Source organism: Falco cherrug, chromosome 12 (genome assembly GCF_023634085.1).
Source record: "Falco cherrug isolate bFalChe1 chromosome 12, bFalChe1.pri, whole genome shotgun sequence".
Lineage (NCBI taxonomy): Eukaryota > Metazoa > Chordata > Aves > Falconiformes > Falconidae > Falco > Falco cherrug.
Genome location: NC_073708.1, coordinates 1,144,548 through 1,161,680, shown reverse-complemented (window position 1 = coordinate 1,161,680; position 17,133 = coordinate 1,144,548). Strand labels below are relative to the sequence as shown.

The 17,133-nt window shown below is 42.8% G+C and overlaps 1 protein-coding gene across 10 annotated transcripts in view; it reads left to right on the top strand.

Moving 5' to 3' along the window:
• Window positions 1–1,222: 1,222 nt before the first annotated feature.
• The window catches only part of NEK7 (NIMA related kinase 7), a 75,313-nt gene continuing 59,402 nt past the window's right edge, over window positions 1,223–17,133 (top strand). For 4 of the 10 annotated variants that reach the window (XR_008734706.1, XR_008734710.1, XR_008734711.1 and 1 more), the window contains exons 1-2: window positions 1,226–1,429; window positions 15,394–15,478. Coding sequence is in view for 3 of the 10 variants with exons in the window: in XM_055724354.1 (XP_055580329.1) it covers window positions 15,422–15,478 (57 nt within the window). In the remaining 7 variants the exon portion in view is untranslated. Of the gene's footprint in view, window positions 1,430–1,563; window positions 2,043–15,393; window positions 15,479–17,133 lie in introns of those variants that run through there. The other 6 variants (XR_008734709.1, XR_008734707.1, XR_008734708.1 and 3 more) reach the window with 4 other exon arrangements.

Genomic DNA, 17,133 nt, shown 5'->3' with positions numbered 1-17,133 from the left:
AAAACTAAAATACATCTGATTCAAGAAGGTTTTAAGTTACTGTTTTCTCACTAGAGTGCCAGAGATCTCTGTTTTACAGAGGGTTTCCACACTTGAGGAAGAAGCCGTTCCATCACAATAATCCATAACCTTACTGAGGAATTGTGGTCAGCTTTCATACTTCCCCCTATTATTGTTTTTTCAGATCTCTGTACCTTGAAGTTAATTGGTTGTCCTCATCCTGAAGCAGGCTAAACTTTCAGGAACCTGAAAAGTAGTAGCAGTCTGCAATTCAGCATTTTTAAATCTATTCAACCACAGCCCTGTTGCAACTGTAGAAGCTATACAAGTATACTAACAAGGAGCTTGAGTCACGTTCAGCTGCAATACTTGGTCACACCCGACGTCTGGTAGATCGAGTATGGCAACGGACACGCCGGATGAGCAGTCTGTCCTTCGGCACCCCGCACTGCCCAAGGCAGCCCGGCCCGAGGCCTGGGCCCAGCACTGGCTGAGCCTCAGGGGTGCAGCCCCCGGCACCCCGAGGCCTAGGCCCGCCTGCAGCGGTGCAGCCCCCGGCACCCCGAGGCCTGGGCCCGCCTGCAGCGGTGCAGCCCCCGGCACCCCGAGGCCTGGGCCCGCCTGCAGCGGTGCAGCCCCCGGCACCCCGAGGCCTGGGCCCGCCTGCAGCGGTGCAGCCCCCGGCGCCCCGAGGCCTGGGCCCGCCTCTCCTGCCACTCCTGGCGCCGCCGGGGCAGCGCGGCGCCCCCCGAGCGGCCGTGCTGGGGGGGGACCTGCGCTGCTGGTGCGGGTCGAGGCCCCGCTGCGCTCGATCGTTTCGTGATTATAAACATCATACGCGTGTTTATGCACCAGATGAACGGTCCCCGTCTCAAAATATTCACAAGCCAAGCAGTTTGCGAACGAGCCGCAGGTGCCCCGTACAGCGGGGACAGGGGCAGCCGGGCAGCGCTCCCCGCCGCCGGACGCCCGCAGGCTGTTCGCGAGGCGCCGGCCGAGCCCTGGGCCGCCGCGCTGCCCTCCTTGGCCGCAGCCGTGCGCCGTGCTCCCCGCGGGGGCCCGGCCGCCCAGCGCCAACGGGAACTCCTGCCGGGCCCCGGGCAGGCTGCGGGCCCGGCGGAGCACACCCGCGGCCGACGGACTCCTCGCCTCCGGCCGGCAGGGGGGCGGCGGTGTGAGGCGGGGCCGGGCGGCCGCCCCGCCTCCCTCCTCGGGGATGCCGGGATGTTTACGGGCCCGGCCGGAGCAGCAGGGGTCGGCGAGCAGGTCGGGGCTGCGGCGGGTGCCTGAGCTGCCCGCTAGGAGCCTCGCTAGGCGCCCGCGGTCAGCTCCGGCCTGGCCCCGGGCCTTGCGGTGCCGGAGGAGCCGGGGGAGAGAGGAGGTTGGTTTCGGGCCCCCACGCCAGGAGAAGGCGGCGCCAGGCTTCCCGGTGAGCGGGGGGGCGGCCGGGCCGCCGAGCGGGCGGCGTGAGGCCGGCGCCGTGGCGGGGTCCCAGTGGTCGCGCCCGCTCTCCCGGAGGCGCTCCCTCTCGCTGCTCCGCGCGGGCGGCTGCCGGGGTCCCGCCTGCCGAGGTCCCGCCTGCCGCCTCCTCCCATTGGTTGCGATGGCTCTCGCTCGCGGTGCGATTGGGCGCGGCGGCTGCCGCTCCGCCCGCGCAGGGATAAGGAGCGGCGCGGGTCTGGGAGCGAGAAAGTTTCTGCGCGGTGCTGAGCGGGGCGGCATGGCCGCGGCTGGCCCTGGCGCTGCCTGCGCCCCGCATCGGGTGTCCCCGCCTGCCCGCGCCCCGTCTCTGCGGCGAGCGGCTCCTTGGCAGCTGCTGTGGCGTTTCGGCCGGCAGTCGCTGGCCCCGCCGCGGAGCGCGGCTGTCTCCGCTAAGCGGCGAGCGGGCGGCCGGGGACGCTGCCCGACGGAGGCCCGGCCCGGCCCCCTCAGCGCGCCTCAGGCAGCCCGCGGCCCGGCCGTCGTGCGCCCGCTGGGGTCCCCGCGCCTGTGCCGCTGCCGGGGCGCTTCGCGTTCATACCGCAAGCGTAGCGGCTTCCCAGGTTGTTTCCTGTCGTTGCTGGCCGGCTTCCCGCAGGCCGCTGCGCCCTCCTCTCACCTAGGAGGCTGCTGGCGGGCGGATGCTCCCCGCGGCAGCCCAGTCCGGAGGGTTTCACTCAGCACTGAGTAAAAATACCGCCGTCAACGGGAGCCGCGGCGCTGTGGCGTGGGCAGAGCCCCGGCCCAGGCTGGGGGTGGCTGCTTCTGCCCCGCTGCCGCCCGCCCGGGGAGCCGCCCGGCCCCGCAGCAGCAGCGCCCGGGCGGGCAGGGGGCGGTGGGGGGCGCCCGGCCCTCAGGACCGCTCTTGCAGGTGCAGCCTTTCGTTGTCGCTGCCCTTGGCAGCCCCTGCGGCGGCGGGGTCAGCCGTGCTGTCTGGTGAGGCTCCCAGACGGGGCAGCGCTAGCAGCTGGACGGGCCGTGAGGAGCTGAGGCCTACCGCGAGAGGCGCCGGCAGAGAGACCGCTGGGGTCCCCGCTTCTGATCCGCTGGCAGTGAGCCACCTCCATCTGTTGGGGTCCCCCCACTCTGCTAACCTTACGTGGCACCCCATCTTGCTTGTATTAGTACTGGCATTGAATTCCGTCTTGTGTCCATGCACACAAAGTACACCTGTTTGCCTTCAGGATTCAGAAGTTCAGAATATTGCTCTTTGGGAGGAATGTGCTTTGTTTTGCTTTGCCTTTCATGAGGAGCGTCCCTTCTTGAAGGGCAAAACTACTTAGGATGTTAAACCTACTTCTGATAAAAGGCAATGAGGTGTGAGATTTGTGTATTAAATCACACCAATATTTGATTCTTGATATTGGAGACAAACTATTAATTTTTTTCATGTCTTCCACCAACTGAATGGTAAATTTTTCTTTTGTCACCTCTGAGATGATAGCACCGTTTTCTCAGGTTGCAATGGCAGCATTGCTTCTCAGGGAAGGTTGCACATACATAGTAACTTTGCTGAATGTACTGGATATATTTCCTGTATAAAGCTGATTTACAAGCTTGAGATGCAGAAATTACTGTGAATGATATGTCGATCCAAGGTAGACACGCTTGGGATGATGAGATGTCAAGTGGGTATTTGCAGCTCTGCTAAATTAGGGAGAATGAAGTTTAAAAATGTTTTACTTTCAAGGCTATCTAGGAGACAATTCAGCGTTGCACTGCTATAGAATTGTCAGTATCTGAAATTTTGGACTCGGGCTGTCTTGAGAGAAATAAAATGCAGTACAAAAAGTCATTAGTTCCTGGGCTATGAAGAGCTTAGGCAAAGGAGGGAGAACTGTTTTGTGTTGTGGGAAAAGTGAAACTTAGAAGCAATGTCTGAACAGCTCTAAAATAAGAACTTCAAGGCCTCCGGGTGTCTTGGTGTTTGTTTTTCTTCCTTTTTGATACTAGAAGAAAGAATTCAGTAAGAACAATTGTTCTTTAATTTCAAAACATGAAGATATATTTATAAATAACTGATGTTTCAGTAGATGACTTCTCAAAGCACACTTAGAGGTTTTCACTGTAGGGATAGCGATACTGCCTTTATCATAGAGATCTTGTATTCAGCATCCCAATTAGTCATTGGAGTAATAAAATAATTTGAGAATAAATCAAGTCAATCAAAACAAGATTTTTAGTTGGCTAGAATTCCTTATCACAGTGTCTTCCAGGGTCTACAAGAATTGGACAAGTAGAATCTCATCCCTGCCATAGAAACTTTTTTCCAAAGGAGGAAACAAAAATCTAACATTTTAGAGTTTGTCTGAAGGCCTGTGAGCATATGAGGAACTCAAATGAAAAACAGAGTACAAGAAGGCCATTGCTCATTTTATGGTGACTGGTGGTATCTTCTGAATTGCAAGACAGAACGCTATAGCCCACCTATACATTTCTTTTTTTGTGCAACAAAGTTGAGCTCAGTTGCACAAAACATGGTCAGTCCAGTATATTTGTCCACAGAGGCAATTTGGTGAGGCAGTTTGTTCATGCGTGCAAAAAACTCCCATGTTTAATAAACTTAGTACAATATCCTGCATTTACAACTGAACGTAGGGCTAGTATATCGCCATTGATGCCTTGTTGGCTTCTCAAGTTTGACATTGTTCCAAACATCTGTGCTGAATGGTTGATTTCACCTTGGAAAGTCTCCTGGGAAAAGTCAAGCTGCAATAACTTCTTCTCTACCTCCAAGGGAATTTTTTTGATTATTTGGGGCTTATCCAGAAATCCCTCCTGATTTCTGAGGAGTGGCGCTTAGAAATGATGCGGAGGCAGGGGGATTATTTTGTGCAGGCTAATCCTATAGATAGTCATAGGAGTTAACTGACTAATTTCCAGAGAATTTGTTCAGTTTAGCTGCGTTCCATGTGCTTTGCAACAAAGATGAAAAAAACTGACTGGAATACCAAAGTGGTGATAAGGACAGCCTTTCGAGTGCTGGTTTGCTGTATTTATCACCCTTTGATCCCCTGGGCACATGGGAAGGAACTCGGCACTAGAGTGAAGTACAACAGCACTACCTGTTTCCTTTTTATTAAGTATTAAAAGGATTTTTCCTGGCTGGTTAGTTAAAAAAGCTGAAGAGAAACAATGCTATTAAAATGAGTTGCTTCTCTGGTGAAGATGATCCTGTGCGTTTCTCTGGCATGTGAAACATAACTGTGATTCAGTTGTGATTTCTGTAGCTAGAAAATATGTGATATATTTCAAGCGCCATTATTCCCTGCTGGGCAAAGAGAACACACGCTTATGTAAGGGAATTTGTTATAAAATTTTAAAAAAGGCATTAAAAAAAGAGGAATTTGTAAGAAAATACTATGAAGTATCATGTTAAAACCCTGTTGCACATAGTTAATCTTCTGATATTAGTGACTCGTAACAGTTGATTATAGGTGACAAAGTAAACTTACTCTTTGCACCATCTGGCTTTTGGGAGTGTGCATTCAGGACTCTTTGCTTTAATCTGCTTGGAATGGTTTATAACAAATTTATTGCTGTCTAATAGCTAGATCTGTGTTGGACTAGATTAATTACAGTGTCATAAAAGTACATGTAAAGCTTGTATCCTTGCTGAAACCTTTGGGAGAGGTTTGAGTTAGGTGCTGCAAAGTGCTGATGAACCAGTCGTCTTCAGTTCATTTTAATTTCCTGTTGCCAGTGTGTAAGGTTTACAAAATTATTGATTCCTTGAAAGATGGAAGGCAAAAATACCCCAGGTGAACTTGAAGTTCTTTATAAAAGAAGTAAAAACTGGTGGTGGGAAAATGCATAGGATTCTGTCCTGTAGAGGCCCTTCTTCTATACTCTTCGCCTTCATCTGAGAGCAGATCCAAAGAAGGAGGTGTCTTTGCAGCAGTGAACTTCAGTACTTCCCCTGACTGACATTCAGAACTGTGTGTTAGGTACGTGGGCTGCTTGTGAACTCCTGCTTATCTCCATGAACTTCACAAAAGGAGCAGGGAGCAGCCTGCAAACAGAGCACTTAATGTACAGCTAGTTATTGAGGGTACTCCAAAAATGGGAATGGATCTGGTATGTTTTAGCTAGTGGTGTTTTAACGTAAAACACAGAAACAGCTGTGAACTTGAGTGTTGGCCTGCTTCTGAAGTGAGTGTGCTGGCTGCTTGCTGCTTTGCTTCAGGACCCGGGGATCCTGGATACTAGTGTCACACGTGGTTTCAGGATTCAAAGGTAATGCCAGTCAGAGGTCAGAGAAAGCCTGTTAAATATGACTGGCGTTTCTTTCTGATTCTGTATAGCACTTCATTCATTTTATCATCTTTGAGGTAGTGCTGATTTGAAGCTGTATACTACAGTAAAATTTCTTTTCAGCTAGCAAATGTGCATCTGACACCTGCAGTATACAGTATATCGCAAGGTATTGTCTTGCACTGGTTTCTAAGACATTTAGACGTTCCTTTAAGGATTGTGTGAAATTTATTGTTAAATGTATTCTGCTTCACCTGTAGCGATGTGGATGATACCAGTCATGGTTGTGGCACAGGCAGACTTTCAAACTGGGTGTTTTTTCCCCTGTGCCTAGCAATAATGGGTTTATCTGACGATGCTTCTGGCCTTTTAACTTGCCCTGCATCTTTTTTTAACTCTTGTGTGAAGCTCAGCCGTTACACTTTTAGTGAATCTCTTCAGCATTTATTTGTGAATAATTTATTTTTACAGATGCATTTAAAACCATCCCTTTGTCAGGGAAAGGTCTCTTCCCTCTCTGCATACTGGGGTTGCAAGGTTTTGGGGTTGTAAAGGTTTCCAAATCATGTTTTAACTTCCTTTCTCTGAAAATCTTTGCATTATTTTTGCAATTTGACTTGTTACCCTGGCTTACTCTCCTTCCATTTACTTTGTTTCCCTTTTCTACTTTCCCCTCCAGCATTTTGTTGACAAAACTGTTGGCTTGGTGTTGAATGCATTGCCTTCTCTCTATGCTGGCTCTAGCTTTCCTGTCATAGCTCCTTCAGGTACTTGTTAGAATGCCTACCTAAGGATGAAGTAACATGAAATGTGGTGAGCTAATGTACTGGCGTGCTGTTGCCAGAAGGGAGATGTTCTGTTTCTTCTACAGTCTCCTTTCTGCATCTCCCATCTTTGAACTTCCCCTACTTACTTTTTATTTGGCACTCAGCAGACTCCTGTATGCATTGATTTAGCTCACAGCTTGCAGAACGTAAACCCAGCTGTATTAGGGAATTAAATCAGCTCAGCAAAAGGTCCAAAGAGTTCAAGAAGGCTATGCAGGATCACGTGGCAGAGAAAGGGAGACACCAAAGGTGTCAATGAGCTATTAGGTTGGCTTGTATAATTTCATGTTAGAGATGTAATTTGATAATAGGTTTAACTGACCTAAGTTAGCACTGCTGAACCCCCAGCTGTGTCTTCTCCTCTGTCTTTTGCCATCGCAGTTCTGTTCTTGTCTCTGCAATGGAACAATTCAGGGAACTGAACTGGAAAAAGTGACGTTTTTGCCCAGGTTAGTTTTCAGCTAGTTTCAGTTACCTTACAAGGAGTCTGGGTAACCACAGGAACCCCACTGGAAGGAAGAGGGTCTGGAAGGGATGGCTGAAGGCAGCGGAAGCAGCAGCATCATGTCATCAGTTCACACTTAGAACTGCATCCTTACAGAGGCAGTAGCACAACGGAGTGTGTTGTGGGCTGCGAATTTGCTTTCATGATAGTATGGTGGTTAGATATGATGCTTCATTCCCTGCAGAACTTTTCACTGTGATGTGATTATGATTCACCTGTGTTCTTTATAACTGCCTATTCAGTATGAAGAAATGGGTTATCTATTTTCTTTCCAGGTGAATAGAGTTAAATGAAAATTTAACTTTGCAGAAGCCTGCAACCTGAGCAGTTTCAGTTCCTGTTTCTTCTTCAATTGGTATGAGATAACAAACAGATGGTTCAAAAAAGACAAGTCAGTGCATGTACAACCCTTTGGGAGCACCTCGCAAGATAAGCAATCTACGTGAGTGACATAATTGAAACGGAGAGGGAGCAGTAAACAAAATATAACTTAAATTGTGTGAATGAATGGAGAGGAAGGGAAATGGACTTGTGAAGCAGGAGAGCTTGGACTTTTATCTCCTAGCAGACAGCACTGACAGAGAGTGAACTTAGTAGTTGGGGAATGATAGTGGCATCTATATTTTCAGGATTGAAATGAAAATATGCCTGGTAAATCAGGATGAATGAATGAGAAAATTGCATATGAACTCTTAGTGTATTCCTATACTTTTTTGCAAGTAGACTTCATTTGTGTATGGATAGTTCTGCTTTTGCTAAAACCAACTCTTAATCCAGCTTAACTAACTGAATGTTTTTTGGCTTCTTTCACTGCATTGCCTGTGAGTAGGGGATTTGGACATGTTTGTTGAAAAATTCAGTATTAGTTATTCTATATAGATAGATGATAGCTACTTGTAGATTAGCATGTGCTGAGAATGTGTATTGTTTGTCCACATTCAAGGCTGTTCCTACAGAGGAGAGGAATGCCCTGCCATCCCACGGGAAGTATTGATCTGGTAGTGTATTAAAAATTAAAGGCTTTTAGAAACTGTTTCTAAAATTAAGGCTAATCCTACTTACTTCTGTATATGCATCTATATTGAGTTACTTTCAGTGCTTTAAAAGTAGCAAATACAACTTTTCTCTGATGTCGATGCTTTGGTAGAGAATTTTACAAATGACTATGTATTTTTCACATTTTAGAAGACTCTTTTGTTGTTTGTTTTTACAATGTGAAGCAAATATTTCATTTTTACCACTGTCAGCTGATAGTAAATGTTCTGTTTACACCCACAGAATGCATAATTATAAATATACTGACACATGTGTATGTATATGTGTACATATTTATATATTATGCATATATATTATGTGTATATGTGTGTATACTAATTGGGATAAATGACATATTTTACTGTGCTAATGATTAACTTCATCTTCCAGTCTTGAGTTTGCTTTATCCGTTGCCAATTAAGGTCTTGATTGCCTTGGCAGAGTTCAAGTGAGTGCATTTTGCTATAATAATACGTATATCTGACTTAGCTATGCATGGAGTGAGAAAAATAAACTAGTGTGGTAATTATTTGGCATATATCAAATATTTGTTAACTGACTGAGTAGCTTAAATAATCAGCAACATTGCAGCACATCTATATTTTATATATATTGCAATATAAATTAAATAACTCACTGTAGTATTTTATTGGCAACAGTACATTGTGGATTGTATGTTTCTTGTAATTTGTGATTAACAGCAGACTGATGAAAAGCTTAATATTTTTGAGAAACACACAGTGTGGGCTGGGCAGGAGCATGACCAGTTGCAGATCATGATGATTAATAGAAAGCCATTGATTAGCTATTATTTTTAAAGTGTTTCAGCATTATTTCATCATTTCTAATGCTGCCTTTTAGCAGAGTGTATAACTTTCTGAATGGATAACGTAGTAATGTGGGTGTATTTAACCAGATTTCATTTTAATTGTCTGTGTTGGGAATAATTTACTGAAAAGACTGTGTATGTCCTATGCTGTCATTCTTATTATTTGGAAATCTGGTTTTGTTTTTTTTTTTCAGTTTCAGTCTCTTGCCACTCAAGTTAAATGTACCCATATTAAATACTGAGTTTGGAATGCCAGTGGGATAAAAGTGGATGAATAACTTCTTGAAATGTATTTTCACACTTAAACTACAACCCAGTTGAGTTTCATCTTTCCAGTTGCCTTCTGGTGGGGTGTGGAGGGAACCTCAACAAACCCAATTTGAAGTAATAGAGCAGAGTTTTAGGTTAAATTCTGGGGGTGCTGGTTTTCTTAGACTTTTTTGGAGATATTCAGCTACAGGAACTGTATAAAGACTTTGGATATGTCAGTGTTCTCAGAGCTGCTTTTTGGGTACTGTGTGCAGGCTGTTTTCTAAGTATTTCCCAGTCTTTAAGAACGCACTAAAAATAGTATCTGTGAAACTGAAGTGACTTTAACTTTGCAAGTGAAATGTTTCTATTATGACATCAAAATGTATGTGTTTCTCATGTTCAAGGTTTATGCAGAGCACCAGGACAAATATTACATTTTAATGTTAAAGAATTACCACAGATTTAGATTCCAAGTTGGTTTGCTTTACAGGCTGTGACTTCTGACTTCTTTCTTTGGAACACTCGTAGCTGTGCTGTCATTTAATGTAACATGAATGATAAAATTGGGATGCTTGCTTTACAGCTGCTGACATTCTCTTGCTTCATCCCCGGATCTTGCGTGTGTACATCCTGAGCCCTTGCTTTTAAAATTACTTTGAAAATTTCTAAACTGCAGCCTCCACCCTGGATGACAGCATTAAGTGGATGCTGGAAAGAGCTGATCAGTGCTGGTGACCTGGCAAAAGTGTGGCCAGGTTTGACTGGCAAGCCGGAGCCCTCCAAGAAGCCAACCTTTTGCCTGAGAGGCAAAGGATGGCTGTTGGGGCAGTATGTTTTATAAACCAGTGGGATGGCTGGTTCTTAACCTGCTCGCATCGAGCTTAAGGGCCAAGCTGTTATTGCTGGGGCTAAAATTTGTCTCCTCCCAAAAGGTGTGTGGCTGTAATCTAGGAGCTGAGAGTTGTCATTATGTCAGCGTGGCTCTCCAGGTGACAGAGAAGAGGGCTGGAATCAGACCAGTATGCTTGGGCTCTCTGGCATGAACTCCTGGGATTAACACTGGTGTGGTGGGTAGAGTAATTGTGTTCTGGATATTCAGTAAGACGTTTAGAAACCCTTGTTTCCAGAGCACATGAGGTTTTTTAGTTTCAACCTGGGTGACCATTTGAGTGTACTACCTAGGTTTAAATTGTGCTTTTGGGTACCTGAGAGTCAACATGTGATATAAGCAAATGGGAATATTCCTTTAGCTTGTGTACTTATATGGCAGCGAGTATTTTTTTTTTTTTTACATATATATATATATTTCTCAGCTTAGGATGATCCTTTTCTTTGAATTTAGTTTGTAAAGACAATTGAAAAGTTTAGGGATGTAAAATTTGTCATTTTAAATCCATGTTAGATACTGAAGAGCCTAGCTTGACACCAAAAATTAGGGAGTGTGTAGGGTAAGTGGGTAGTTGTTTTTGGAGGGCCTCAGCTCTAATCTGACGAAAATAATGGTTATAGTAAAACCTAAAAATGTCTGACTTAATTGATGGTGTAATCCAGAAGAAATGTAGTACATTGTTGTTTGTGAACAGCAACTGAAGTGACTGTGTACCTGATCAGCACATTGTGAAGAGTGTAATTTCATGTTCCTCTTGTAAACAATTATGTGTAGTAGTTACATTTATATTCTGCAGGAAAGAAAATACAGATTTTCAGATTCTTGGCAGAACTGTAACACTCTGAATATTCTTTTAAGTATATACTTTTTAAAGTGTAGCTGTTTCTTCTTTGACCTTGATTATTGTATGTCCCCACTTAGGATACAAACCAAAAGTATATAGTATGTAGCTAATGGAAGCCATGTATCATTGAGACTATTAATGCTGTTTTCTGCAGGAGAGCATTGCAAGTTCTTTGTTGTTGTAGAACTGCTGTCTGTTAAAGCAATAATACTATTGCCTGAACACCATGAAATGTATTTCAGTATGAATGGTTTATGGACTTTGAGCTATGAAACTAGTGTTTAAAAAGCATGTTTCATGTGATTAGACAAGCATTCAAGCTTTTTTTCTCCTGAAATAATGTGATCACGTTTATGAAGACTTAGTTGCAAGACTTAAGTCACAAGGATTTCAAGTTTTTCCCCACGTATCTTGCTTTTCTTTTAAAAACGTCATTTTAAAATATATTCCAGTGCAATGTCAGTGATGAATTCTGGTTCCTGTTCAGGAGTATGCCCTCTGCTCTGATTTCACTGACAGACATGGGTAATCCTACCTCCTCTAGCAGGCTAGTGGAAACCACCTGGAAAGCTGAGTGCTGACTGTGGGATGTGAGCTTCTGTTGGGGTGTGGGAGCACACCCTTGCATTTTGGACTGTTTTGTGGCTTGCACGATATTTAGTTGCATGGGCAGATATCCAAGAGCTTTGACAGGTGGCCAGTAAGGAGGTGAATAAGGACAGCAAGGCCTGTGTACAAAGGAAGGAAAAGGTGTTATTCCCAGTTCCTAGGCAGTTGCATCCTGCATCCTTTGTTAGGTGCCACCTACTTTTCAATCAACTGAAAAAGACAAAGATTTAAAATATTAGTAGTTAACCAAAAGTTTTCTCATACCTGCAAAGTGTTAGCAACCCTAGAGTATAAGATTTAGGTATCTGTTTATGTTCATGGGATCACTATTGTGTACAGGTTGGTCTGAATCTAAATGATTTTTATCTTCAAAATGATGAAAGTCATCTTTGCAAGACAAATGATTCAGAGCGCCTTTCATTGTTCCTATATTTGCAAGTGGTGTGGTGAAGGAAAGGAGTCCTTTCCTCCTACATGATCAGTGTGAGAGCATTAAAATACGTTAGTTGTGTTTGATGCTTTAGATGCTTTGGGTGGTGGTGATATAGTTGACTTGCCTCTCACTTTATCTGTTGTCTGTTTTCCATGAACCAGTGTATATCGTGGTGATGGATTTGCAGAAGAAGGCTGTAGTATTACATGTTTAAAGAAGTGATAGACGTGTCACATTTAGATGTGTTTGGTATTTGCTTTTCAATTTTAAACAAGTGATGACTCTTTCGCAGTATTTTTAGTGTCTTTTCAACATAAATTAGAAGTTGAAAACCATCTTTGGAAGAACAGTAATTATTGCCTTAAATTAAATTTAAATGCGATATCTATTATACCGCTGTTTTGACCTCTGGAGTTTATTATCAAGGTGAAAGGCATGCCTCGCTATGAAAACAGTCTTCAAGCAGCAGAATTTAATTCTTACTTATGTTGACAAACAGTACAAAAGATTCATTTTGCATTCTTGGCACTTTTTTGTATCCTAGGCATTTTGTATGATCAAAATGCCAAATTACTCTAAAATGTGAATCTATCATGCAGTCTTCAAAGACAAAAACAAGTTAAAAAAATGAAAGAACTTCCGTATATGGACAGAAGATGCCTATCTTTGCCTTTCCTCTGTGAAAACAACAAATCCACAAGTTAATAAATCTTCCATGCTTCCTATGGTAGAACATTTATTACCTCTTTAGTTTGCTTGCTTTTATTGTAAAAACAAGCCACAGAGGGCAGAGCCAGTGGCAGTGGTAATGATATGACTTCTTTCTAGTCTTTCCCCAAATTAAAAAAGACACACACAAATACCCAAACACTTCCAGTCAGTGCCTCTGACCATTCAGACGAGATGAGCGGATTGTATAGTTCCTGAATCAATATACGTTATCTAAACTTTTCAGCTTAGATTAATGAAATCTTGGATAAATATCTGCAATAGAGGATAAAGAGTTTATATTTAGTTTTCTCCCTAGGGCTTTTGAAACAAGTGTTTATGGCCCATAGGGTTCATCTATTGGTGCATTACATGGCCAACAGTTTTCAATATGTAAACATATTAGTAAAACACACTGCAGAACTTTCAGTAGAAATTTTGATGCTATCAAAAAGATTAAAATTCTTATAATGTCTCTTCAAAATAGAACTTCAGAAAAGAATTCTTAACAGTGATAGAAAGATCTCTACAGCACGAAATTAGCAGAACATTCCTTAAGATTGCCACATGTTCCTCCCCCAGAATCTATTGCAACAGCATAAACCCCAGTGAATCTAACTGGAGAATTTAGGTGCATCTTGTGTCAGCAGTTTAATTTTCAGTGCTGTTGTGTTATGATTTCTTGCCTTGGTGGGGAGGTTGTATGGGAGATGTTACAGAACTTGCAAGAAGTGTCAATACTGGTATCCTAGGGCTGGCTAAAAGATTACCTAGCCCAGGGGTGTGCAGAACGTACCCTCCCTGTTTCCCCCTTTCTCACCGCGCTCATTCTGACAGTCTTCTAAATGTTTGCAGTTCCTACCTCCTCTTCTCTGCCTCTCACCTCAGTTTGATAATTGATGTTTTTTTCTCTTGACCTGCCTGAAATTACTTTTTTTGGATCTCTTTTATCTATGGATTAATTACAGCTAATACTCAACAGAAAGTCCCAAACTGTACGCTTCATACAGGAGTACTAAGGATAGGAAGGCAAAGCCGCGGGGACCCTTGGTCGCTCTGGAGCATGGCTGTGGTTGGGGTGGTACTGGGATGGTGTAGGTGGCGGCTGTGAGGGGAGAGCGGAGGCAGATAGCTCATGATTCGTGTATCCAGTGCACTGCTTAGAACACTAGGGCAGTGTATGGAGCAACTTTGCAAGGCTGCAAACCGTGACGGTGATTACTTGATAATGTTGTCACAACGATGCTGTAAGAATGACAATGGTACTGTGAGCACAAGCTATTTGTTAGTTTCTTAAATATTTTGCAGTGGGCTTTGGAAAATGTTTCGAAGGTTTGCTGCTTTCTGTTGGGAGTTAATTCTAACCTTTTAAATGTTCTCTAAAGAAATGACTGGGAAGATTTATTCTGTGTGTGTTTCAACAGAGATAGATTGCATGCTTTCGTGCTGCATTTAAATGCTATTTGAGAAATTTTTACGTACTCATTCTGAAGAAAGGTTTGTGAAACATAAATAGCTCTGTGTGCAGAAGGGCATGTTTGCAGTATTTGAAGTATATAGATTTATCAGAATAAGTTTAACCATAGGAAATTTCCTAATGTTAAAGAGTAAGAGGTATCAGAAAAGTTTTTTATGTCAAACCATCTCTAGAACTTTTAGGATTTGGAGCAGGAAATAAGAAAATAAATAATAAATTGAAAACTAAAAACAGTTTTCCAGTCAGATGCATGACTTGTTCCTCTGAAGGCCTTGGCAGGTTTGAACAGCTAATAGGCAGAGACAGTTCGTGTTTGTTTGACACAAAAGTTGTTCAGAGCTTGCCTTTTATTTTTATAAAATTTATTCCATTGTCATTTGAAGCTGCTGGTGAAATTTCTGTTGTCTTCATCTGAACAGAGATGGCCCTCATAGGCACCAATAAAACTTGGTGCTGCACCTGCTCCCCATCAACAAAATGTCACGTAGCCTAAGAAACGGTTCGCTTAGCTGAGAAAAATGCCTTGTGAGCATTTGCATTTTTGTCTCTCCTGTTCTTCCTAGTAATGATTCGGCACATTTTGCAGCCCTTACTATTGGTCAAAGCCGTGTGTCTCTGTGTCTCTGCCTTGGGAACTTGGCAGGCATCTTTCCTCCCATCTTACTGATGGGATCAGAGAGGCTCACAGTTGGGAGTAGAGGCTCCGTTCCCAATATGGTATCTCAGAGCCCTCTTAGCTAGCTCATCGGAATTTAATGAGTTTGTGTGTAGCTTTTTTTCTGTTTAGATGGAACTACTCTTGCGTACTCCCTAAAATCTACAGATAAATTAATGTAACATAAACAGTACGCATGCAGCAGTTAACCCTTCTGCTGATCTGCTATTTCGCATGCTGGCCAGAGATCTGTGGTCAGCAGGCATCTGTGTAGTTAAACAAGCGATTGGTGTTCTGAAGAATAATGGGGTGATGCAGCTTTTATCAGATAGAGCTATTTATCTGGCTCAAATAGTTTAATGCACACCTTCTAATAATAAACCACTACAAATATGTGAACTTATTTCATTTTATAGAACAGCTAAACATGAGAAAACTTTATTCTCAAAACAGCGCAAGGCTGAAATTGGTTAAGTTTTAGTTATAATTGTTGAATGTTCGTAAACTCGTGTGCCAATGAGAGAATTAATTTATCAGCTGTGGTGATGTTCGTGGATCATAAATGCACGTTGAATTACAGCATATTTCTCTTTTCAGGACATAAGGGACGCTTTTACGTGACAGAATGGATGAACAGTCACAAGGCATGCAGGGGCCTACTGCTCCACCATTTCAGCCACAGGTACTTTTTTTTTTTTTTTTTTTTTTTTTTTTGGAAAACAGTTACTCAAGAGTGGATGCTATCACTTTATCACTTGTAAATAGAAGAGAAAAATTAGGAAACATTATTTCTTATGGGGACAAAGAAGCTGTAAACAGAATATATTCTGGTCATCTTGAAATTAATTGCACATCAGTCTTACATTTCATAGAAAATAATTGCTTTTCATTTTTGCCTCCTACTGCTTCACTAACTTTGAGGTTTTGGAGATGGAGTGGGAGTGGGAAGCAAAGATGAAGACAGTTGTTTTCCTGAGAAATGGTGAGCTGTTAAACGTTACATGTTTTGAAATTGTATCAGAAGTACCATATTTATTTCAGACGGTTACTTTCAGCTTACTCTTCTTATACCCCTGACAGTGATACTGTATGAATTAGTGCCTTTACCTGTTGAAACCAGGCAAGAGAAATTCCCTGTAGCTGTAGTTCCGTTAGAAAGAAGATGCATAAGAAATTGAGTCTTTGCATATGTGTTGATGGTGTGAAACAAAGAATAAAGATTATCTGATAAGGGATAATACTGGGATATTGCTTTTTGACATTTTTAGGACTTTGAAGAGAGTGCAAGAAGCATGTAGAGGACTACCTTAAATGTATGTAGTGGTGACTGTTCCAAAGTAAAATCTGGGCAGTTCTGTACAAAGCAGGAACCCAAATTTTGTAGTTGTTGATGGCATAGCTGATAAGGCAGTTTGTGCCCTTTATTTTACAAAAACTAAGGTGAATTCTAGCTTGTGAAATAGAGTAAATTTTACAATAACCAGCTTTTCTTAGCTCCAGTGTTTTTGTTACAGCATTGTGGTAACAAAAAATCTGGATTTAATAGCATTTATACCAATGAAAAACAATTAGAAATTTGAGACGAATGTTTAGCAATGCATACAGATGTTTTGAGAAAACATGTTTTGTAATTTAGGCACGAACACATGAAAACATTAAATTTTGTTATGAATATCATAAAATGTCCCCATGATTGTTAGTTTTTTTCTTTCCTGACTAAACAGAAAATAGAACACAGCTGATCAACGTTTCTGTATTTCTGGGAAACCTTCTGATGTTTTCCATTTGCTGACTACAAACAGGTTTCATATTTCCTCATCTATCTTCTGAGTATTTGAATACTTGTTTCTGATTTGCAGAGTCAAATTTTTGAGGACTGGTTTAATTTTAGGAATATTATTCTAACATACAAATTCATGCTAGTAAAATATACTTCTAGTTTTACTGTTCCAATAGGGTTCATCTTCAGGTAATGCAGTAAACTGTGGTAAACTAAGGACAGACCTAAAAGAAATACTGCTGTAATAATCAACTAGATACTTTCTGGAAAAGAAGAAAGTAATGTTTATTCTGAGCTTTGGTTAACTGTCAAAAATTTTCATAATCTGTGTCTTTTTTTTTTAAATTGGTTACTGTGTAAACTGCACTAAGCATGGTTTTTGTGATTTGATTTTTCTCGAGACGGGTTTGTGGATCTGAGGTGAACCTGCATCGGAATATTGACTGTTTTGCATTTCAAGGGGAGCAAGCATGCTCTGATATGTTGCCAGAGTAATACTAAAATAGTAATTCAGTGACGTTCTTGTCTTGTTAATCCAAATTGTTTTTCCTCTAAGC